Below are 25,904 nucleotides of genomic sequence, written 5' to 3'. Positions count from 1 at the left end.
CAGACGAGCTGGGCTGCCCGTGTGGTGTTGGGGTGATGTAGCCTTCACTTCAAATTCAATCCACAGACATTTGGCCACTGGATTGTACGTCAACGTCGCCGCCATATTGGTAAGGGGTAACCATAGCTCCACGGCAAGAAATATGCCCGATTCATGTATAAGCACCTGGAGGCTAATATAACCATTAAGATAAAGTATTTTAGTATGAACCCACATTTGAATTCAGAATCCTGTATCATAACAACATTACATGTCTGGCATTTGTAACAAACCAAACTACTTGAAAATGTCATAGGAGGCACGGCTTGTCCCAACCAATATGACGGCTGCATTTATGCATCGCACAGTGGCCAATGCGGTATCTACGTGCATATCTATGGTAAAAATCCTCAGCGTTCATTTAAATGTGAGACTGTACACTCTCAGAATTAACAGATTTTAATGCGCACTAAAACCACATTGAGTTCCAAAAGCAGTGGGTCTTTGATGAGAGGATTGTTTTGAATTGCTTTTTCTTTTCTGTTTATACATTTTGGAGATTTTATACACTCACAGACCATACTAGCATGGAATGAAGTACAAAAACAAGGTGGCTAAAAATAGCCAAGGAAAATAAATAACTGATGAGAGGATTTTATATTCCCCCCTCTCTGTTGATGGGTCCATTTGGATACATTTTTACTGCTATGGATTCTAGGCCAAGGTGCTAAAAAGAACCAAAGAGTGCAAATATAACCCACTTGAGCAAATATATCCTTCCATTCAATGCAAATCTAGGCCCATAGTGCGTTCTCAGAGCCAAATGGTTCTCATATCTTTTAAGGGGGGAAAAATACATTCCAACAAAATGGGAGATAAAATCAATGTGAAATAAAGTGGTGATGAAATCCACATGGTTCTGGGTGAAACACGTTGGTACAATAAGAAATCTTTAAATGGGTAAGACAATTTCAAAGTTCTGAAATAGTCAGTGGAATTGGGTAACCCTTTGTCCAAATGCAAAAAAAAACACCACCACCAATTTGAAGATCCATTTTCTCATATCTGGCAGATCGAAATTCACATGCCAGGTACATACTGGCCAGTTATTCAAACTGAGGTGTTTTGGTTTGAACAAAGCACATAATCCACAACCTCTTCGTTTTGTCAGTAAAAAGGCCCCCGGAGAGTTCCTCATGTCACGCCCGGAAATACACCTGGCTCTGTTCCATCAACAAACCATAACAAAAAAGCAACATGAATACACACCGCTCGCTGCTTTCTGCCAAAACCAAAGCCTGACTAATGCTCAAGCCTGCATAATAAGAAGAATATCTGTAGGCGGCACTTCAGGTGCTTGTCTTCCCACTGCTTGTCTAGTCTGTACACACACACACACTTATGGCACACGCAGAGTTTTAAAAGTTTAATGGAACTCGCCACGCTCCTGTAATCAATGAGACATGCCTAGAGACTCCCCAAAGAGTGTCTGGGCTGTCTGTGGCAGCGGTACATCACATCATTAAGCACAGTCAGTGATCCATTTCCACGGCAAATATTTGGACCCAGCCTCTGGGAGAGGATATGCTGCCAACACTCTTCAGAGTGGAGACAAGCTGATAATGGAAAGAGGCGAGGAGGGGAAGATAGGGATGAGAGGATGCTATAGGCAGGAGGAAGTGAAGGGGCCTGGAGAGCCCAGAGCAAGAGGTGAGAGCCTGGCGGAAAAGACAGCTGCGAGGGTAAAGCCTATAATTTGTACTTTGTCGTGTGGCTGCGTCACATCACTGATTTACTTTAGGCTCAGTTCTTTTCACCAAGTGATGTGCTCGTATAATGAAGTATAAAATAGGTCCAAAACACGTGTTTTGACTGAATGCTATTTTATATAACAAGAGAACGGGAGGTCACGGTGACATTTCTTCACGGAAGCACAGTGATTTCGATCGATCATACTGGAGATAAATATTCTGTGGTTCTTGAAAGATGTGTTAAAATGCTTACAAATTCTGGCAGAAGCTACCTGCCAGCACTAGAAAGCCCCTGGCAGTGAATGTGTTAAGTCTGGAAACAAGACTCCACACTGAGAGTTACACAGACATTCAGGCAAACCCACTGCTATACTAATAACAAAAAAAAAGTTAAATAAGTGAATCTTTCTATTTGACTATTGATTTCACTGATTGAAGAAGATAAAATGTAAAATAAAAGTGGTAATATTAGCTGGTGAAAAAACTTGTAGCTGTCTCGGGAGACAACACAAAAGAACACAACAAAAAGTCCATGAATTGCTTCATCCAAAACTATGTAAGGTTTCCTATTAGCTACGATCCAAATACAAAAAGAGTCATTATCCCTACATTTTCCTATTCAAATAACTGAATACATACAAATGAATGAATTAGCCCATTAAGACCTGGAACTGTGTCATTTTTAGATTTGAGCTAAAAAGCATTATTTTACACTTTGGGCTATTCAAAAATAGCAGATCTACAAGCTCATAGCGCGGCACCGAGTGCCGCGCTACGAGCTTGTAGATCTGCTATTTTTGAAAAATCGTGAAAATTTGTGCAAATCTTTGAATATAAATACTTTTAAAGCTAACATTTTTAACTCAAATCTTTGCTTCTGGGGGTCCCTGGAACTAAATATTTTGATGGGGGTCTGCGGCCAAATACATATCATTTTGGGGGTTCTTGACATGAAAAAGTTTGAGCACCACTGATATAGAAACATACGTTTTTCAGAATACTGTTGAGATTTAGGAGACATGTAGAATCGGCTTCAGGTCTCAATGGGTTAAAAAACATATCTCCAAATAGATACATAAGTGTGTGTATATGTAGTATATAGTGTAGTGTACACACAGCATCCAAGGTTGATTTGGCGAGGGCCAAGGGCATCGATCAAGATGGCGCCATCCGTGCGATCTCAGATCTCCCTCTGATTACCCTCATCCCAGCTGATCCTCATACTGCTTACGGAAACAGTCTCCCACAGGGAAAAACTCCCAGCAACGCTCCTGGTACATTTTCCAAACGAAGGATTCCTGGGAAGGTCAAGACATTCACAATATATTTTGGAGTCATTGATGCACCAAACAACCTTTCCTATTTGTAAGCTCATTAGTTTCATCAGAATAGCAATCTACTCGTGTCTATATAGAATATCAGACTTAAATAATGAATACAACTTCAATTTCTATGTTTGCCTTAAGGGGAATACATGTATTTCACTGGCTGTGACAGCTTGTATTACTATTCATTATTCTAACAGACAGATCCAGTGCTGGATGAGCTCTAGAGATAAGATATCTATTCAATTTTGGAGCCTGCCTGTTACTGCCATTGACGGAGATCTCTGTCATTTAAAATCCACCTGCCAATCGCGTAGTTCTACGCAAACCTAAATAACAGCGCAGCGTGCCAGTCGCGTAGATCTACGCGAAGTGGTCTTTTTTTTTTTTTTCTCGCAGTGACACATTTCATTGTAGCACTCTCTCGCGGTGACACATTTCATTGTAGCACTCTCTCGCAGTGACACATTTCATTGTAGCACTCTCTCGCAGTGACACATTTCATTGTAGCACTCTCTCGCAGTGACACATTTCATTGTAGCACGCCCGGAAACGGAAAATGAATGTCAATCGAAGACTTTCGTTCCCATCCGCTGCCGCTCTATGCTTGTTTTATTACATCTCTATCATCTACTACTTATACAAACAGTATTAGCCAGGCAGCCATAGCTGAGTGGGTAGAGAGGCCGGCAGGGAAACGAAAAGTCACCGGTTAACGCCCAGCCTGTGTCAGACACTTAACTACTCTCTGGGTGCAATGTTAATGGCAACCACTGCTCATAATTGTTAGAATAGACCAATTATTTGTTTACAAACATTGAGACTGGACGCACAGGTGACTGTTTCATGTAATCAATTCCCAACAGATCCCCAAACCTGCTGTTTTGGGGTGAGCTTGTTTCAGTTCATTCAACCTCCTCTGTGTGTAGGCTAGTGAGGTGCGCGCTGGCGACACATATATACTTCATTGTGCAACGGTATTGCGCACCGAGAACAGCTCACATACAAGCTCACAACCGCGTCACGGATGCGACCGCTGTGAGCTTGGAGATCTGCTATTCTCGGCCGTTCTCTGCGCGCCACACCTTCGCGGGATGGAGCATAAATTAGTCTTGACGGGCTGCAGCTGCGCGAGCCAAGCAGGTTCTGGTGCCATGATCATAGAGCGCTCCCTCCGTTCTTATGACAGCCACTGGAGGTGGAGTTTTGAGGACAACTGCTTTGAATTATTATTATTGTTTACGCACAACAGAAACCAAGGATTATATATTTCAAGAGCGAGAGATCACAGTAAAAATCCTAAGCATTCTTCCTCCACACTGGGAGAAAAACGGCATCTGAAAGTTTGATGGGATGCATTTTTACACGTGAGACTGTGAGCACTTTTACATCGCATCTTATGAGCGGTGTTTTTTTTTGCTGCCGACCTGCGCGCGCATACTGTTTCGTATCAGTGTGACGTCGTCTGTTAAGGCGTCTATGGGTCAATACAGAGGACAAATTCTACGTTCTGTGAAAAATGTCCCATAGCAAATACCCCAACGACAACTTAAGAGGTCACAAGTAGATATGCACAGCACTATTTTAAATTGTTAGGTTTAGTTTTGCAATCACTGCTAAGAGACACCGAAATGTTTAATTTCAGGTATGAGTAATTACAGGTATCATCGGTACACTACGTACACTCAACTAACAGAAACATAATGAATATGGGCATGTCACAGCGGTCATAACCAACTTACAGGCAATGTGCACAGGATACATTAGGATAGAACGCTTAGAAGAATGCTATAATGTACGAGAGGTAACTTCACATTTTATTAGCGCTATACAGGGCCTGAACAGGTAAATGAAATTAAAATCACCAAGCACCTTTCAATGACCTTTAAAGTGCATTGTCAGTTTTTTTCAATACCTTGCGGTATCAGTTAAGTCTTTTCGAATTTAGAAGCCCCACCCACATTACATAGTATGTTCTGAAAGCATTCCACAAAGTTCAATGAAATGTTGTAATTTTCCAGCATTTTGAATAAAGATAGAGCACCAATTTGATCTTACAAATTACAATACAGTATTTGTTCATTTAACTTTGAGAGCGCACAAGATTTTATTGTGTGGTGGCTTAACGGCATGAATTAGTTATTTTCTGGCCTTTCTACTGAAATGGGATTATGCTATGTGTTTAGTACCATTTTAAAGGATTTGGCTCTGATCCGTAAAGAAAACAAAAAAAAATGTTTGTGTTGGGTGCTTTTTCGTGTATGAATCACAAAAAACAACAGCCATACCTGTCCGGTGTGTTCCGTTTCATCTTTGTTTATGAGGTACATCACAAAGAACCTGTCAGACAGCACACGAGAGAGCACATGAGAGACTACAAATTCACATAAGTAATGTGTTTTGGTACAGAACTGTGGGGGATGAAAGACACGTTGAAAATCCCATTAGAAATTAATTATGTTAAAAAATGATCTCAGTGGAACAAGCTGTATTTTCTGGTAACAGCTGCACTGTAGACTTTGTAGATGGTTCATAGACTACTACATTTTTAAAATACATTTCTAAAGCGTTATATAAATAAAATCTAAACAAAATGGACTGACAGACCACAACAAGGTTCAATGTCACTGACTTTGCATCTATTTCCTTTCTGCAGTTCCTAACCTAATCATTAAATGATATTATATTTGAAATTAACTTAAACTATACTGTATAAGGAAACAGTACAGCTGTTGTTAAAAAGAGAGCATTTAAAGATAAAATAAAACATACTGGGACCACCGGGAATTGAATAACTGCTCTAACTGCTCAAAAACTGAGGCGAACACCTGCCACAGACTGATATTAATTATTTACAAGCTATATTTTTATTCAACTGAAGAGCAATCCTAGTCATTATAGTAACAATAGTTAAGCAGCCCTATCAAGATATCTGCGAAATGACAGTACACGACAACCTGCACCGTGGTCAAAACGAGCAATAATATTTGTCACTATGCTTCACCATTATGAAATAATGTTAGTGTAATTACATTCAGCCTGTTATGACAGGCATACTGCAGCAATGAATGGAGGTTCATCAGGTCAGGCTTAGCATTAATAAATATTGTATTGTAACACGGCCTGGTTGAGACTGTGGTATATTCGCGACAAGACCCACTGTGGCAACGCCATAGTGACAGTTGAAAATGAGCGAGGAGGATGGTACTCACAGATAATTGGCCAGGTTATGCTCCTGCAGAGTGTGGGTCTCGAACCCATGGGGCACCGTGTCAAAGTACTCATTGCCTATTCCACAAATAAAACACTTGGTCTGCAAAGAGGAAAGAGGCCACGTTAACCACATTGACCTGGTGTCCCTGGTGTCAACATTTTTCAACATTTTGTTAAAATCATTTAGCAAAAGTTGCAAACACTGTGTCTACGTTACAAAGTAAAATCTAAAAATAAAATGTAATTCTTATTAGTCTCCTTACATGAATGTGTGAATCTTTTGTTTTGAATCTGAAGTGATATTTTGACACCTGCAGCCCCGGTAGCTTGTCTTCATCTCACCTACTTGTTGAGAAGTACACAGTTTTCTTTGGTTCGTAGTCGTTGCCTGTTGCTATGATTAAATATAACCTAAAAGTCTTCACTCAAATTATTATTTTTGCCATCAACACATTAGTTCTTGGCATGTGCCCACCAAAGTTTCATACCGTATTCGGGTTTTAATTTAATACCAAATTAGGAAGAATTTACACTGGTGGTGATAACATCAACTGACAATTAGAAAACATTCCTGCCGAGGACACATGCAAATTTGAGTAATTGTTGATTTCCAAATAAGATGATAAACACAACATCTAGCTGAAGCCGTAATTAGACTCCCATTGTGATGTTACTTTCTGAAAGAGTCTGCATGCATTTGTGGGTACGTGAGAAAACTAAGAGAGAGAGCACTACTGTTTTGTTTTTTTTTGTTTAATTTTTTTCATTTTTCCATTGCCAACTTTTTCCATTAGCTTACCTAGTAAACTAAGGACTTTTTCTCCCTCTAAAAATGCTGTAATTATCACACTACTTAGTACTTAGTACTGGCCATCGTAAAATAAAACAGTGTGTACAAATGTAACCATATGGACTCAAAAGGGTCCATTCGGTTACAATTGCACCAACTCTGACTTGCAAGTGGATCAATTGATATTGAGGATTTTACTATGTAGCTACACTCCTACTTCTCAGTCAATGATCGTATCTGTGACACCAGCTCCTATAACACACTCCCACAATCCACTTAATCTGGCATCGATTCAAAATCTCTTTAATTAGACCATGACCTTAAACTTAAGTACAGTCATCAATTTAAAATCTCTTTTAATTAGACTATGACCTTAAGCTACAGTACTGAAGCTACTGACCTCAAGTTAAATCATTGCTAAATCAGTAATGTTTCAATGCCTCTGAGACCCAGCAATGACCAGTGTTCCCTATGTTATGACAAGGAATTATGTGAAGGAATTCACACTTAACTAGAAAAAGTGCTCAGAGGAGCACAGGTCTCCGCCAGGTCAGGTAGGTTATTATGGCCTCCTGGTGGCGCTATAATAGGCCAATGTGAAAAGGGTGCCATTTCTTCTTATGCCTTTCACGGCAATCGGACACTGCATTCATGATTTGAGGCATTTTGTTCAAAAAATGTGTTTTGCTAAATTAGACCTGCTGGTGGCGCTAACAGGCCAATGTGAAAAGGATGGCATTTCTTCCTCAGCCTAGTGGGAATGTGCGTGCACAATTTCACGGAAATCTCATGCTGCGTTCATGATTTGAACGCATGCTGAGTTCATGCTTAGTTGCGTACCGGAACTAAGCATAAATTAAGAATTAGATAGAGAAAGTTTCCTCCCTCACCTCCATGTCTTCTTTCACCTGCTCCTGCTGGTCACGAAGCTCCCCAAAGGCATCAATTATCAAACCTGTGAGGTATACAGTAGGTACTACATGAGTGAGAGTGTTTGTGTGTGTGTGTGTGTGTGTGTGTGTGTGTGTGTGTGTGTGTGTGTGTGTGTGTGTGTGTGTGTGCGCGTGCACATGCCTGGGAACGTGCTCGTGTTGGATTGACAGCTATTGGCTGGAGTATGCTACTCCAGGGGATAAACAGATAAGTTACTTGACTTTTTTTTCTTCACCCAATTCCACATGAAAAATTCATCAACCTCATTCTGAACAGCAAGAGGTATACAGTACTGTAGGTACTACATGAGTGAGAGTGTGTGTGTGTGTGTGTGTGTGTGTGTGTGTGTGTGTGTGTGTGTGTGTGTGTGTGTGTGTGTGTGTGTGTGTGTGTGTGTGTGTGTGTGTGCGCGTGTGCGTGTGTGTCTGTGAGTAAAAGACAAAAGATTTAATTTATGTGTGTGTCTGTGAGTAAAAGACCTGTGTGACACCTGAGTCTGAGCTCATTAATCCTGGTTGAGCTGCACTTGTGCGACAGAACTAGAGGTTACGTAGGTAACCCCGGTTCTTTTAGTTTAGGAGTGAGACACTCCCTATGGGAAACAGCGCCATCTGGCGATGTAACAGAGCTACACAATACGCTCCCGGGGCCCATTCATTGGGCTAGAGGGTATGTCACGTGACCGGCCATCCCCTCCCCTCAGCGGGAGGGTATAAAAGGCCCCGGTAGTGACGTCAACTTCCTCTTTCACACAGGTCCTCTGTTCGCAGTGGCGAAACAAAGGGGTGTTTGGGGAGTGTCTCACTCCTAAACTAAAAGAACCGGGGTTACCTACGTAACCTCTAGTTCTTTGTCGTTTTGTCGTGAGACACTCCCTATGGGATCTATAAACCCCCCGGAAGCGTTCAATAAAATGTATCCCCAGGAAAAACCGCACGGGCCCCTACTGACTCAGGGACCCACACATGGCGGGCCCCTGTCACAGGGACGTCCAGGTCCACCGGACCTGGACACGGCACAAGGGATGAGATAAAAGAGACCCTGACAGACCGAAGTCTGCCTTATTCAGCTAATAGAGGACAAGGTCCGTCACCTACCAACCAATTAATAAGGGAACAGGGCCCCCCTGCTCCCAGAGACTCAACAGATCGTTAGCCCCACGGGATCACATCAGGAGGAGAAAGGCACCTCAAGTAGATGAGGCTGCCACACCCAGGACTGCGTGCGCCACTGAGGAGGCCGCCACGTCCAGGCTGTAGAAAGCTGCAAAAGTCGAAGTAGACGACCAATTAGCAGCCGCGCAAATCTCCTGGACCGAAGCCCCTCTAGAGAGGGCCCAGGAGGTAGCCACTCCCCTAGTCGAGTGTGCCCTCAGTCCAACCGGTACTGGGGCCCCACTACTAGTATAGGCGAGCCTTATGGCCGCAACGATCCATCTGGACAGCGTTGGCTTGGCAACCGCCTTCCGCTGGTTACCCCGGCCGTAGGAGACAAACAACTGTGTTGACTTCCTACTAGGCGCCGTCTTCTGACAGTAGAGTTTCAACGCCCTCACTGGACAGAGACAGTGCAACCGTTCCTCCTCCGCCGAAGCGAAAGGAGGTGGGTGAAAAGCAACCAACTCGACCGGGGCCGGTGCAACCACCCCGGTCTTGGTAACAAACGCCAAGTTTGGTTTCAGCAGAACCCGTCTGCCATCCCCAGAGAACCTCAAGCACTCCGAACTCACCGAGAGTGCCTGCAGGTCACTGACCCTCTTGGCCGTAGTCAGGGCCACCAAGAGGATAGTTTTCAAACTCAACACCTCGAGGCTCACAGTCTCAAGGGGTTCAAAGGGAGGAAGGCAGAGTGCATTAAGCACTGCTGCCAGATCCCAGGCCGGAAACAGAGGCCTGTTGGTCGGCCTGGCCCGTCTGGCACCGCCCATGAACCGTCGCACCAGGTGATGCTTGCCAACCGTACCGCCATCGAACCCGTCGTGGCAAGCGGAGATGGCCCCTAAGTAGACCTTGACCGTCGAGAAAGTCAAGCCCTGATTCAACCTGCTCTGCAGGAAAATCAGAATGCTACGAACTGGCGCCCGAAAAGCCACCACCGCCGGCGACTGTTCCTGGCACCATGACACAAAAATATTCCATTTTACGTCATAAGCAGCCTGAGTGGATCCGGCCCTAGCCCCCTGAATAGTAGCTATCACATCAGGGGGCAGGCCACAAGCATCTAGATTGGCCCTCTCACGGGCCAGACCCACAGGTCTAGGTCCCGGGGGCTGGGGTGGTTGATCTCGGTCCCCACCTGCGTCAGCAGGTCCGTTATCGGAGGGAGGGACCAGGGTTTGGCGTAGAGCAGAGGAGTTATCTCCGACCTCCACACGCCCCAACCCGGAGCAACCAGCAGTACAGTCAGGCCCTGGAGCCTGACTCTCTCCAACGTTGGGCGGATCAGCTCCAGCGGCGGGAATGCATATAGCAGTTCCCTCGGCCACCTGTGAGCCATCGCGTCCAGCCCCAACGAGAGATCCGTTGCCTTCATCGAGAAAAAGCGAGAGCACTTCGCGTTCCCTGCTGAGGCAAACAAGTCGACCTGGGGTCGACCGAACCTGGACCAGATCTGGCGCACTGTTTTCGGGTTGAGTGACCACTCCGAATAATAAAGTTTGCCCCTGGACAGTAGGTCCGCTCCGCCGTTCAGGAGGCCCGGGACGTGGACCGCCCGGACCGATAGTAGGCGGGAGTCGCACCACATCGTCAGTTCTCGGGCCAGGTCGTCCAACACACGGGAGCCTAAGCCTCCCTGTTTGTTGATGTAGGCCATGGTCGTGGTATTGTCCGTCCTCACCAAGACATGGCAACCGCTGATGTGCGCCTCGAACTGTTTCAGTGCGAGAAACACCGCCCTCAGCTCCAGGTAGTTTATGTGGGCCAACCGTAGATCGGGGCCCCACACTCCCCTGGCTGCGCGACCCTCGTGGACTGCGCCCCAGCCGGTCAAACTGGCGTCTGTCGTGACCACTCTCCTCGAGAGTACCGCACCTAGTCTGACACCTTCTGACAGAAAAGGTGCTTGTGACCAGGGTTCGAGTGCCTCCATGCAACGTGGAGACACTAGAACATGTCGAGACCCCATGGTAGGTGGAATGCGGAGGTCCCGCACCCACCGCTGAAAAGGTCTCATGAACAGTCTGCCCAGGCGGATTAAGTGTATGGCCGAGGCCATGAGACCCGCCGCCTGCAAACACAGCCTGTACGTGACTTTCTTTCCTACTTGAAAAGACCTCACACAGGCTAGGAAACTGTCTATCCTCTCCTTGGATAGGCGTGCCACCATCGTGTTCGAGTCCAAAGCAATCCCTATGAAAGAGGTTTGTTGGCATGGGACCAACACGCTTTTCTGAAAATTCACGTTGAAACCCAGTGACGTCAGATGTGAGATGGTCATCTCCGTGTGACGCGCCACCTCCTGGCTGGAGTCTCCCGCCAGGAGCCAATCGTCGATGTACGTCGACATGCGTATTCCCTGTCTCCTCAGGGGGGCTATAGCCGCCTGGGTGCACTTCACGAAAACACGGGGGCTCAGGGACATCCCGAACGGGAGAACCGTGTACTCGTATACTCGCCCCTCGAACCCGAAGCGCAGAAATTTTCTGTGTGGTGGGTAGATGGGAATGTGAAAATACGCATCCTTCAAGTCTATGCTGGTCCACCAGTCGCCCTCGCGCACCGTGCGTAAAAGCGTCTCGTTCGTCAGCATGCGAAACTTGAATTTCGTTAGGAATCTGTTTAGACCTCTCAGGTCCAATATGGGACGTACACCCCCCCCCTTTTTCTTGACCAGAAAATATTTCGAGTAAAAACCCAGGCGTTTCTGATCTGGGGACAACTCTCTTATGGCGCCCTTGTTTAGGAGAGAGAGAACCTCCTCTCTTAACGTGGCCGCCGCAGCGCCTGTCGCGCTGGAGAAAATCACTTTGTCTGACATCGGGGGTTTTGTGCTGAACTGTAATTTGTAACCCTTCTGTATGGTGCGAAGCACCCAATGAGACGGGTCGCAATCTTTCCATTTCGCTAGACAGCGAGCTAGTGGATTGAGGCGAATGAATGAAACTGCTCGCTCCACCGGCTGTCTGCCCGTTGCCATGGAGACCAGTGACGTGCTCGCACGCTCTGGCGTTGCCAAGCATGTGACGCTCGATAGAGGCAGTACGGGTGTTACCTGATTGACAGAAGGATTCGGGAAAGTCACGTGACCCCGCACGCGGTGCCTCCCCAACATTGGTATCCGGTCGGAGAATCCCCTTGTCCGTCTCCGGTCGGAAACGGAAACAGTTGGATCCGGGGAGGTCACGTGAGACAGCACGCGGTACCTCCCCGACTTCAACATCCGGTGGGGGACGCTCGACGTCCGTCTCCGGTCGGAAACGGAAGTGTGTAACTTGTTTACCTTCCGTTCGGCCATCTTGGGAGGGCCCCGCGACGCAGAAGCGTTTTGGCGCCCTCTCCAAGATGGCGGAATCGGCTGTAAAAACGGGCGTGACCCCTGTACCAAGGTGCAAAGGCGCCCTCTGGCGGACAGGGGTGGAACTGCTTTTACAATTGATTTTACAACTGGATTTAACATTACCTTCAATGGAGTCAGTACATGCAGTGTTTCTGTCCCACACGCATTCGGGAAACCGCGAGCCGGGTTTCTCGAATGCTGTGGGCTCATAGGGAGACCTCCGAGAACGGGGGGCCGCCACGTGGACGGTCCTCGTTCTCGTTGGTACACAGGCAGAGGTGGAATAAGACAAGGTTTTGTACTTTTCAGCGCATTTATTGCCACAATTACAGGGTATTTCTCTTTTACAGACCTGACAGAAATGTGCGACATTTTGCTCTGTTTGGCTGTGGAGGAATGGTCCATGACTCTGTCCTCTAGAAATAAACAAGGTCCCTGTCTCTTCCCCAACGGTAACGGGGGGGTCCGCGAAAGTCCAGGCTGACCGAGCAGCCCTGGGTGGAGCGGCTGGCAGTGCTGTGTGTCCTCTAGTGTCTGCCTCGCCACGGGAGGAACAAAGGGGCAAATGTCAAAACTCCTTCCCGCGACGAGGGCGGGAGGGACCGCGACGAGGGGCCCGAGTGGCAGAAGTGGCAGAAGTGGGGCGAGAGGGACGGGGCCGAGGACCGGCCGTGTCGTGGACCCTTTCCCTGGAGCTGTTCCTGGAGCTGCCCGATGCGGGTGCATCGTGTGTGCGTCTCGGTCTGGACTGGCGAGAGGAGGAGCGCCCTCCCCTGTTAGCAGGTCGTCCTCCTCGGCTGCTCGTGCTGGAGGAGGTGGAGGCGCGCGGCTCGAAGACGTCAGATGCTGCCTCCAGAGTCGCTTTCCTCTCGTCTGTGGAGGTTTTTAGATACTTGATCCCCTCCTTGAAAAGGTTCTCAGGGACCAGGGTGAGAGCCAGCAGTTGTTTCCTGGCCTCTTGGCCCTGCTCACCTGGGAAATGGACGATGTCCAGCCATCTGGTTCGCTCCTGCAGAGCGGCGAGGGCCATGGACCGCCCGGTCCAGTTGGTGGCGTGCTGGTTCAGCTGAATGATGAGCTGTATCAGCAGTTCCATCTCCTCGGCGTCCTCGCCCAGCGCCGGCAGCATGCCCTTGATCATCGCGCTGAGGGAGCCCTGCAGGAACGTGCTGGCGTTGAGACACTTAGCCACCTGGGCAGAGGCGTGATAATTCTTCGCCGTGGCCGTGGATGCGTCCTTGTCTTCCTTCTGGATGAAGGTGGGCTTGGATGCGAGGGAGACCCGGTTCTTGCTGCTTGTTGAGATGCTGGTGGCAAGGACAGAATCCATGGGGGGAAGGTCGAGGCCCAGTCCCTCCGCTCCCGCCACGCCGATGTCGAAGGGCAGCTTTTGGGGGCTGGAGTGGGTCTCCCAGGAAGAGTGGAGAGCCTCTCTGAAGCCGCCGGCCACTGGGAGCTTTCTGAAGCGGGGGCGGCGAGGCTCCTGGGCAGCCATGCCTGGGAAGAGTGCTGGAGTAGCGGAGGAGGCTTGGGGCTCCTCCGCCTGGAGCGTCTGGCCACACCTGCCCACTGCTTTCTCGAAGGTGGTAGACACAGAGAGCTTAGGGCGCGGTGGGGCCCCATCAGGCAGGGCTGCAGAGCTCGTTGGAACAGGGGGCTGAGGGGTGGAAGTGCCGGAGGACGCGGCCCGTCCCTCGTGTCCTCTCACCGGGCTCATCATGACGACGTCGGAGGACTGCTGTGCACATGAGAGTTCCTCCTCGTCGAGTTCGGTCCCGTCCTCCTCCTCGAAGTCGTCACCTTCGTACTCGTCGTCGGCGGCGGAGAAGTCCTCATCCATGGACTGCTCTCCGTCCTCCAGCTGGAGAAGGCCGCTGGGTAGAGGCGGTGTAACGGCAAGGGTGAGGAGGGGAAGGGGGGGGCTAGCCTGATTCTGAGTAAGCTGAGGTCCAGCTACGAGGACAGTGGCAGCCGCTGTATAATCGCCCTGGCCCTGTGCTAGGCTAGCACTGCCCGCTAAAGGGCCTGGTCTGGTCGGGGCCGCGGTCCCCTCCGAGCGCTGCGAGCGGGGAGCTCCCCCGCTAGCCGCAGCAGAGAACGGTATTGGGATGCGGGAGGGTTTCGGGGGAACCGAGCGAGAGCCGTCGGTGTCTCCTAAACTAGTAGCACAGGCAGTAGCCTGGCCATATCTGTGTCGAAGCAGTCTCGCCGAGAACCGGGCGCATGCTTCGCAGAAAGACTCGGGGTCGGAGAGCGCGTAGAAGGCGTGTGCGACGCCGAGGCATGCTACGCATATAGCGTGTGTATCGTCTCCGTCGATACTGGCAGAGCAGTCGGGTAGGCCGCACTGTCTAGCCGGCAGAGGGCCCAGGTGGTACGGGGTGGCTCTGGGTATCTTAAACGGAGCAGCCATCGTGGAAAAGGGGGAGCGACAAAGCTAGGCTAACCGCTCTATTCGGGGAGTTAGCTTTAAGCTGGAAAAGGGAGTTAGCACTATGGGGGTAGCCAAGGGCTGAGCTAGTACAGCTAGCGGCTAGGCTAGGCTAAGGGCTAACGCCGGCTCGCACAAGGGGCTAGGCTAACAGCTCTACACGGGGAGTTAGCTAAGCGGTAAGGGGGGTTAGCGCTGTGGGGGGGTAGCCTAAGAGCTAAGCTTAAGCAGCTAGCGGCTAGGCTAACAAAAAACAGCTAAGGCTAACGCCGGTAGGCCACGAGATAGAGAAAGGAACGTAGAAAGTAGTTTTGGATAATCGAGAAGGCCCGTGGGGAACTTAACCTAGTCTCCGCTTTGGGCTAAAGCTGGCTTCTGAAGTTTTAGGTCCTGAAGAGTAGAGTAAGTGGATAGTGATGATTTCAGTTTTTGTTTGATAAGCGTGTAGCCGTTAACATCTGCGAACAGAGGAACTGAAAGAGGAAGTTGACGTCACTACCGGGGCCTTTTATACCCTCCCGCTGAGGGGAGGGGATGGCCGGTCACGTGACATACCCTCTAGCCCAATGAATGGGCCCCGGGAGCGTATTGTGTAGCTCTGTTACATCGCCAGATGGCGCTGTTTCCCATAGGGAGTGTCTCACGACAAAACGACAAAGAACCAGCCTGTCTGTGTGTGTGTGTGTGTGTGTGTGTGTGTGTGTGTGTGTGTGTGTGTGTGTGTGTGTCCGTGCCTCACCCTGGATGATGGCCAAGAGGATGACAATGACAAAGAAGAAGAAGGTAATGTCAAAGATGATGCGCACCACTTCAAACTCGTCGCCGGCGGGGTCCTCGATCTCGTCACCAATGCCTCCACCCGCCCGCACGCCCACGTACATGTGGAACATGTAGCACTGTAACACAGAACAATCAATTTGATTCTATTCTGTATTTAGGTGCATTTCAGTCCAAAACAAAATAACTACTACATAACATTTACTATAGAGGTATATAACTCTAGAAGCAAAAAAATCGAATCATGTGGATCTAGGGATCCTCATGGGAATGGAGCGCTCCAGTGTGGATCTCGGACTTCATGTGGCCAGTGACATGTTTATGACATATGACTCCAAATTTGGCCAATGTACTGAATGAACTGACAACCTCGATGCGTTGCAAAATGTGCTCAGGTTTCGGTATGCAGCTTTGGCCAGCCAGGTTACTGCGCTGGTCATGCTTTGATGTCATACACAATAGAAGCCATTGCCTAACTAACAGGGATCTCTATATATGTGCAAGTGACGTCAGACATGTGGCGTCCAACACAACTTTATATACAGTAGTTGATTTCTGAAAGTTAAAAGAATATGGGATGTGGGCTTTCTGTAATCTGTCAGGATGAAGTTCACAGAGCATCTCTCCGCACACATCACTCCAGAATGGAGGAAACAATACATCCAGTATGAGGCATTAAAGGAAATGGTGTATTCTGCTCAGGATCAGGCCCCATCTATCGAAGTTACAGATGAGGATACAGTTAAGAGGTACTATGCTAAGTCTGAGGAAAGGTTCTTCCAGATATGCGAAAAGGAGCTGGAAAAGATCAACACTTTCTATTCTGAAAAGCTGGCGGAGGCCCAGCGTCGTTTTTCCGCATTACAGAATGAACTACACTCCTCGTTGGATGCCCAGAGAGAGAGCTCCACCCACCGGGGCCTGAGGAAGATAAAGACCGTGTTTACCCTGTCCCAACAGGAGAGGTGTAAACACAGAAACATCAAGGACCTTCAGCTTGCCTTCTCAGAGTTCTACCTCAGCTTGATACTACTGCAGAACTATCAGAACCTGAATTTCACAGGGTTTCGTAAGATCCTGAAGAAACGTGATAAGATCTCGCAGAATTCCAGAGGGGCAGACTGGAGGGTGGCCCTAGTTGAAGTGGCACCCTTTTATACCTGCAAGAAAATCACACAACTGATCTCTGAGACTGAATCGTTGGTAATAACGGAACTGGAGGGAGGGGACAGACAGAGGGCAATGAATAGACTGAGGGTGCCCCCCCTTGCACAGCCTGCTCCTGCATGGACCACCTTCAGAGTGGGGCTCTACTGTGGGGTGTTCTTTGCCCTAATGGTCATGGTGGTTATCAAAGGAGCTGTTGTGATTCGTAGTGATGACGTTTGGCCTCTGGTGAGGATCTATAGAGGAGGATTCCTGTTAATAGAGTTCCTCTTCCTGCTAGGCATCAACACCTACGGGTGGAGACAGGCAGGTGTTAATCATGTACTCATATTTGAGCTCAACCCCAGGAATAACCTATCCCATCAACATCTGTTTGAGATTGCCAGTCTGTTGGGCGTGTTGTGGTGCGTCAGCCTGTTGTCCTGTCTATTCAGTGACAGCATCCTTGTACCTATGCAGGCCAACCCTCTAGTTCTGTACAGCTTATTCTTCCTGTTCCTCATCAACCCCTTCAAGACCTGCTACTACAAGTCACGCTTCTGGCTCCTCAAACTGCTGTTCCGCGTGGTGACGGCTCCATTCCATGCAGTGACATTTGCAGACTTCTGGCTCGCTGACCAGCTGAACTCTCTGGTTGTGGTCCTGATGGATCTGGAGTACATGATCTACTTCTACAGCTTTGAGCTGGAGTGGCACAAACTTGATGGACTCATTAGCAGCGAAAGTAAAATTGGTTGCCATCTGTACCCGTGTGGTGTACGCGCAGTGATCCAGTGTCTTCCTGCGTGGTTCCGCTTCGTCCAGTGTCTGCGCCGTTACAGTGACACCAAACGAGCGTTCCCTCACCTTGTTAACGCTGGGAAATACTCCACAACCTTCTTGGTTGTCACCTTCGCAGCCCTTTACAATAAGCACAAAGCTGAAAAGCATCCAGACACCCAGATGTTCTTCGTATCGTTAATCGTCTGCTCAGCTGTCAGTTCCTGTTACACACTCATCTGGGACCTGAAGATGGATTGGGGCCTGTTTGACCGAAATGCTGGAGAGCATACCTTTCTCAGAGAAGAGATTGTTTACCCACATAAGGCGTATTACTACAGTGCCATAGTGGAGGACATCTTGCTGCGGTTCTCCTGGATTATGACTTTGTCTCTAACCACAGTGTTTGGTTACAATGGTCTGTCTGACATTCTGGTTACTGTGCTGGCCCCAATGGAGGTCTTCAGGCGTTTTGTGTGGAACTTCTTTCGTCTGGAGAACGAACATCTGAATAACTGTGGTGAGTTCAGGGCTGTGAGAGATATCAGTGTAGCTCCACTTAACGCAGACAACCTGACGCTGTTGGAGCAGATGATGGACCAAGAAGACGGCATCAAGAACCGTCACGGCAAGAAGAGCAAAAAGTGCTGGAAAATGAGCTACAGCATGAACCTACTAGCATCAAAGACTCATGACACCAAGATTGTGATCGATGACACTGATGATGACTCCTGAAATCAGGCCACTCACCACGCCTGGGTCAAGAATTTATTTCATAGGAAATAGGCTCTATGCATACATGTAACTGTAGGTCAGGTTTCCAGATGGTGGTATACCCATTTCTGTTCCGGGCCATTTTCCCATAGCTTCATGTGATTGGCTCGGCAGCAGATTTTGCTGGCTTCTGGCTGGGATGCTGGCTTCTCCAGTTGGAGTAATGGCGGAAGAGAGAACTCACAACAACACTGTCAGTTATGTTTCCAAATTACTGCTGTGGTGTCACAGAATGTATCTTCACATTTTTTTAGGCAAGAATGTAGTTCTTTAAACTTCAAGTCTGTGGTTGATTTATCCCAGGACAGTCAGTGTTGTTCATGTGCCAGACTAGAGCAGCCTTTCTCCCGATTGTCCTTTTGAAAATGTCCCCCTGGCACTGATGTCTCTAATGGTTTAACATGGATATCATCTAACAGACAATCTTTGGTTTCGACTCATTTTCGGCAGATTAGAATTTAGAGTAATGCAACACTGGATAGAGTCATTTAATGTGTTACTTTGTGTTTACAAGGGACAATGAGGGATTTGTCTAAAAGTCTGCAATTATTTATTATCATTTAGTCTTCCTGTGCTTATTAATATGCATCATGCTTGATTCATGCTTTAAATTATCCATTATCCATAATCCATCAAATGTATTCCTCTACTATTATTTCTTTATTCCATTCATTCTATTCTGGTTATATTTTATGAATAAAATCTCAGGTCCAAACTCAACATTTGTGTGTGATTTATTGCAGGCTACAAGGCTAATTAGACTTGTTATGTGTAAATGTATGTGACACATATTGATTATGAAAATTGGTCTGTCCACCACCAACAAGAAATATGCAGTATCTACTGTATAATTTAAAGTTTACTCAAATGTACCAGACTACTACCTTTGGTATGTTATTAAGTGCTATTAATTCATTTGAACTGTATTCCCAACTCATTAGTACTCCTACATTTTTTATATTTGTATACCTAAATGTTTTATTTAATTGTATTCTGTTTATTTTCAGATTTTTAAATAAAACATTGGTGTTATTTTAAGTCATTGATGGGCAAACCTTTCAGGCACATGATCTCAACGATTTTCCAACCAAGACTGTCTATTATAGGCACTAGGCAGTCAATAATACTAATAATAGTAGTAGTAGTAGTAGTAATACAACCATAGAATAGGCTAAGTCAATAAATTATAATAAAACAAAGAATGAATCAATCATTTCATATGAGTAATAAAGATATGATCAATTCTGACTGGGGAGATGCTTTTTATACATATCAAAACACTTTAGTCTCCAGCTGTCTCTCCAGTTTTTGTCAGGCTGTGGTGAGTCTCTACAGTTTTTTGTCTAATGATCCACACAATTTGGAACTTATTGCTGGTTTCATCAGGTTGTGTTGTGGTATTGTTGACATTGGTTAAAATAACATGACATACCTGTACAAAGCATGTAATGTAATTGTGTGCATTGTGCATATTTGATTATTGATATCTTCTATTGTTTTAATTTGATGGCAATGTTTCAGCTTGTGCTCAACAACCATATTTCATGGCTCCATGTAATAAGAATTTAATTGTCGCTGTTGAGCAGAAACCTTGTCTCTCCGTATTTCATAATTTCCACTACGTCTGCCTAGTGTTCACTTACCCGTGTTGTGCATGAAACTTTTTTACATTGACATGCACTCGCAATGAAAAGCTGTGTCAGCTGTTCTATCTTTATACGTAGCAAATATAATGAGCGCTGCTTGCTTTTAACTCGCAATGGCTCACAAATGAGGACTGGACATAGCAATATTTATAAACTTAACCAACTACACTAACAATATTGGTGGGTCTAAGATTTTTTTTACATACATAGAATATTAACTACGATGCAAGTTTGACAATTGCCATTTCAGTCAGTCAATTGGCTAGTAGTGTAGATCTCATACACCAGAGGAACAGCACATCACCTTTTGGGATGTGGATGGACAATTGCTTTGCGATAATTAATTCATAAAAATGACATGAAAAAAACATTCAGGAATGGAGGTCCTTAGCCTGCTGGCAGCATTCACAAGAAATATTGTGTGCCGATCAGCCTTGCATTTTGCAACTTAGACAAACAGACACAGGCGATCGCAAAATCTCCTCCTGCCTGGCAGAGATAAAAACAACTGAAACGGGCTCTATTTTCATACAGTTTGACAAGCTGTTCAGCAAGGCTGCAAGTAGCTGGGAATGAGTCATGCACAGGTTATCTCTGGATTCAAGTTATTGCCATTTTGTACCATACCGGAAATGCTCTGGCGCTGTTATGTGTAAGGGAAACATCAATACAAATTCACACTGCTACATATTTAGTGTCTAAATGTCTGCCGTAAAACAATGACAACATGTTGACCACTGTGGCGTGTGGAATTTAATGGAACATTCCCAGGCCCTGATAATAGCAGGGGGTGATTCACATGCTATCGCTCCCCACACGGCTGCTTGCGTGAGTGACAGCGGAGTAGGCATTAGAATAGAGCAGGTGGAGTACCATACCAGAGTGAATTTATCCATGGCCAAACAAAGAATCCAGACACAGGCCCAAGAAGGTGCTCTTCATTCAGATGTCCATCATTCTACAGTACATATAGCACAGAGGCCATTTACACTTCAACTAAAGGGATCACTGTCAGAATCATACAAGACACCTGAGGTAGAACCTGCAAGCGCACGTGAGCCTTCATCTTTTGGGAGAAGAAAAGGGAGAGAGAGACAAAAGTGAAAATGAAAGGAGAGAGAGATGGACAAAGATGAAAAAGACAGAGACACAGAGAGACAAGTGTGAGAGATCAGTGAGAGCCTGCTTGGTGAACTCACAGTGAGCATGTCATCGCACTTCATGTCCAGCGTCTCCCCATCCTCGCTCTTGTTGTAAAACTTCCTGAAGAAGTTGAAGGCCACAACGGTGTAGAGGTACACCACTACCGCCAGCAGGCCCACCGTTAGCGCCAACTGACACACGCGCACACACACACACACACACACACACACACACACACACACACACACACACACACACACACCTCAGTAAACATCTTCAAATGAGAGGAACCAGTGAAAAACAAACAGTTTCCAAACTGTGTTCTTATCCGAGAGACAGACATGGAAACACACACCTGTTTGCCGTTGTGGGTGACGGAAGAGAGGATGGTCTTGATGGTCTTGAAGCCCATGGCGATGTCCAGCAGGTGGGCAGCAAAGAAGAAGTTGTTGTAGTGACCCAGTACTGACATGGCTATATACCAGGCCAGGTACAAGAAGGACTACAAAAAGAAGCGCACACAGACACGTGCACATGTTTTAAACCAATGCTGATGGAATGGGACAAAGGAAAATCAAGCTCAGTATTTTGCAATCTATGCTGACTTTTGATTCAGCAACTCTTATTGATTCTCCTGATCACTATTGTAAATATAGTTGCTGTTGGGCAGAAACCTTGTATCTCCATATTTCATATTTGTTATAAAAAAATATAGCCTGCGATTTTTGCACTTGTAGAAAAAGAACATTTTGGAAAATCTATAATAACATGCCCAATGAAAAGTATTAACAAAGGCTTATGACCACTCTTTTCAACATTTCCTGAAAGGTAACAGCTTAGGACATTTTTTTGCCTGACAGCAACAACACACACTTGTGAATTGTAATTTTTAAAGTCTTTAATTAGTTATGTTGTTTGACTGCAACCAAATTGCAACAATGTCAAAACTACAATAAAGATGAAAGCACTAGCAATAGCGTCCAATCCAGTGTGCTGTCAATTTCAAATAATTGTATTGACATTGTCAACCATTCAGTTAACCCAATACCAGGGTAAAATGTTCTCAATGCAACTCTCACAAACAAATCCACACACCCACGGACGCACAAAAACGCGCACGCGCACACACACACACACACACACACACACACGCACGCACACACGCACGTACAGGAAAACACATGGCAAAATATAGATTAACAGACAGATACAAATGTGTGTTCTGGACAATACAACATCACAGGATATTACCACCATAACTCTGACACATGCAATCATATGAATTCAATTCACACTCCTTATCCTAACATGGGTCTATTCAAACAGAACATTAGATATGCACTGCACATATTGCTAGTTCACGTTATATTGCCAGTGAACGTGAATTGCAGGAAATAACTCTTATCTTGGCCTGTTAGAAACAAGATGGCATTATGCAAAGAGACAGAGGAATAAATCCTAACAATATTGCCCTGCACACGCACACGCACACACACACACACACACACACACACAAACACACACACACACACACACTCCCCCACGGTGGTTCCTCAACTCACATTATCAGTGAAGACAACTCCTAGCTTCCAGACTTGGTACTTGACATCGACAGAGTTAAATCTGAAAGAGATGTCATTTTGAGATGGATACATTGTGGTAAGAACTCAGGTCAATGTACACGTAATTCGCATGTAATTAACATGTAATTAACATGGATTCCCTTCAAGAGGTCCTGTGCCTTCTCAGAGGAGACAGGACATCATGTTCCAGGACCTTCTGTCTTCTGGCCTCGCTCTTATCAAAATAACAGACATAAACACACTGTGACGGCCTGGAATGGTCCGCGAGTCAATCACCCCGTTGTCACCTCGTCTTTTAAATGCCGTTGTGTTTGTTGTGACTGCCACGCATGGACCCGTTCCAGATCACCTCCGCTGCCTGGTTTTCTGGTATTTAATTTGTTTACGTACATTTGAGCTCATCTACTGTGGCCTAACTCTTGTTTTGGAAAGTACATTTTATTATTTGTTTATTGTTTTGGGAATCTAAAAAGCTGCCGATCTACTGTACTCTGTGAAGTGGATTCACATTAACGTTGTGCTGCATCTTACGTGCTGCGTAAATCTATTCCAAGGATCGGATTGCATCCTTGGAACAGGCACGGACTATTAAGCCTGCGGTACAGAACCTTTTGGGGACTTGGCATTATCTGTAATGATCTTGAATTGTATTGTGCGCTGCAAGTGCTGTGATTTCTTGGTTGAAATGAAATAATTGTTTTGGGTTGAAACCTATTGATTGATCGGTGAATTATATCTTTGTTTTTGTTTATTTTAAAAAAAATGCATTTGATGAACTGAGCTGTGTTCTGCTGGTTGAATATAATCTCCTTTACTAAAATAAGTGCAACTGACAAAAGTGCTTCGGGTTTTATTCTCAATAACAAGGGTTTATATTTTATATGTAAGTCCTTGCGGTTTTCACTAGTGGTTAAAAAAGAGCTCATAATACAAAAAAGGAGGAATATTTTTTCTCTGGTAGACAGGGTCTACCTGGCATCTCTACTAATACAAATAATAAATTCAGTGGAAACCGTTACAACACGCATGCACACACTACCAGTGCACTGGCCAGAGACAATGACAGAGTGTGTGCATGGAATGCCTGTGCATCCTCCAAAGTGTTTTTTTTACTGTCATTGACAAGCGGCCAGACAGACAGAAGCTGGGCATCAATACGGTCAGCCATCTTGATAACGATCACTCAGCACGGAGCCTCATATAGGTATTCCATTCTCCTCGACAGTGAAAAGTAACGAGGGAAAACAAACTAATGGATTTCTTGGTTTGAATTTTATCCCAATCTGCACTGACAGGCAAGTTGCCGTACAGAATCGAAACCTTGTATCTCCATCTTATAATGTTTTGGACAGGTTTTCAGTGACCATTATGTACACACACAGCAAAATATTCGTAGTGTTAACAGAAATGAAATTAACATTGACACAAATTAACACATACTTTTATTTTATTTGCATACTGTGCATGTATGCAAATAATCTGTGTGTGATTACTGTGCGTGCCAAGACCCCTAGCACGCCCTGTCACCAGCCATCTGTTGGACAGCACTGTACTGGATCACCTGTATGACTGATGCTGCTAAAATTGTCCAATGGCTAAGATTGAAGAGAGTGATGGAAAGAGCGGAATACAAAACATGAGCATTACATGAAAGCAGCCAGTGGTGTTTAGAGCTCATTATGTGATTGCAGTCTCGGCTTGTTTTTTTTCTTTCTGTGGGGAAATGAGCGGAAAATTACAAAGGAGCCTCATAGCCTGGCGTCAGACTGATCTCAAATGACAGCTCCCACCCGCTGTGCTGTAGATTCCCACTTGTAGCCAAACACAATACAGAACTGATGACAAAGGAGTCCATCAGACACATGTTGCCCAATAATTACATTTGAATTGGCAACAATTGTGAGGTACACGCGTCCTCCACGCATTTATCTACTCACAGGGTGCTCCAGGTGCCGTCTTTCTTTGGCCTCCTCCTCTCCCGTGTCTGGGAGCTGAAGTCCAGAGCAGCCTGGTCAAGGCCCAACAGGGCACTGATCCTCTCGCGACCGTAGATTTCTCCATACTTATCCATCACCTGACGGGGAGGGATAGGAGGATACCTTTTAAAAGACATTTACTTTTTTTCTATTGATTAGTCACCCCATGGAGACTTGAAGCCAATAATTTTAATAACCAGCGGACCGGTAGGCAGCGGTTCCGGTAGGAAACACAACGGAGACTCTTCCAAAAACAAAAACATATCCATGAATTCAAGTCTCCATTGGGTGACTAATAAATAGAAAAAAGTCATTTTCGGGGTAAACTATCCCTTTAAACGCACCGACTACGATTCGTGCTATGCTTGGCAGTATTGACAAACATTTTCCAAAGCATACCGTGGTTCGTTTGATTTTTGAGGAAGCCATTAGATTCTGTCAGTACAGCATATGAAAACTTTAAAGAGACATGAAACTTGCTGGAGACCGATCGCACAGTGAACTTTGTTTAGACATTGTTTTCAGTTTGTTTTCAGTTCAGTTTGTTAGGATTTAGAAGACATTTGTAGAATCGGCCTCAGGTCTTGCTGGGTTAACCATGCAATGACGTTTAACCAACATTTTGGAGGCAATGCTAACGTGAAAGTCAGAGATAAATCCATGTTGGGCAGAAACCTTTTATGTACTTTTTGAGGAAATGGAAAATAAAACCTGTGATCCAATGGATCCAAAGTAGTTATTTAGTCTCAAGTTCTTGTTAAACTTAACCACTTTCAGTGGCCTCCCTATTTTGAGCACCAAATTATTATAACTATTCATTTTAAATCCAGAAATGTTCAGAATGTTTCAGATAGTAAATCGGCTATTTCGCTACTTTTGCCAAGATGAAATATTGAGATTTAATGTTCCTGTCCGACATTGACGATATATGGCTGAACCTGTGAATAAACAACGACATGTATTGGCTAGAGTATCGTCACTTAAAACGGGCAACACATTCAACAATTTTTTCAAACCGTCTTCTTATGGTGGTGAAGACAGCTGAGTGACTGACTGAAAAGCGAACAGACGCCGTAGAGGCTGTAATGAGACGGTAGAGGAAAAAGGGAGGCAGAGGAAAGGAGACAATAAGTGCACTGAAGCTTAGCTTTCCATGTATC

At 45.9% G+C, this 25,904-nt stretch overlaps 2 protein-coding genes across 2 annotated transcripts in view; one reads left to right on the top strand and one right to left on the bottom strand.

The window, feature by feature from the left end:
- Positions 1-2,932: 2,932 nt before the first annotated feature.
- The window catches only part of LOC311058624 (ryanodine receptor 2-like), a gene marked incomplete at its 3' end in the record, with an annotated part of 134,165 nt that continues 111,193 nt past the window's right edge, over positions 2,933-25,904 (bottom strand). The window contains exons 96-104 of the mRNA XM_084076085.1: positions 24,706-24,842; positions 22,748-22,808; positions 21,541-21,687; positions 21,242-21,376; positions 15,659-15,815; positions 7,949-8,013; positions 6,268-6,368; positions 5,344-5,395; positions 2,933-3,028 (exon numbers count right to left, since the gene is read on the bottom strand). Of these exons, the coding sequence (XP_083932211.1) occupies positions 2,933-3,028; positions 5,344-5,395; positions 6,268-6,368; positions 7,949-8,013; positions 15,659-15,815; positions 21,242-21,376; positions 21,541-21,687; positions 22,748-22,808; positions 24,706-24,842 (951 nt within the window). The remainder of the gene's footprint in view (positions 3,029-5,343; positions 5,396-6,267; positions 6,369-7,948; positions 8,014-15,658; positions 15,816-21,241; positions 21,377-21,540; positions 21,688-22,747; positions 22,809-24,705; positions 24,843-25,904) is intronic.
- LOC311058879 (xenotropic and polytropic retrovirus receptor 1 homolog) lies at positions 16,300-18,357 on the top strand (the record flags this gene model as incomplete). The annotated part of the gene is made up of 1 exon (XM_084076406.1): positions 16,300-18,357. One exon carries the CDS (start codon positions 16,300-16,302, stop codon positions 18,355-18,357), a length of 2,058 nt encoding a protein of 685 aa, XP_083932532.1.

The sequence above is a fragment of the Gymnoscopelus microlampas genome, assembly GCF_963454915.1.
Source record: "Gymnoscopelus microlampas genome assembly, chromosome: 13".
NCBI lineage: Eukaryota > Metazoa > Chordata > Actinopteri > Myctophiformes > Myctophidae > Gymnoscopelus > Gymnoscopelus microlampas.
This window is presented reverse-complemented; position numbering and strand designations above follow the sequence as displayed.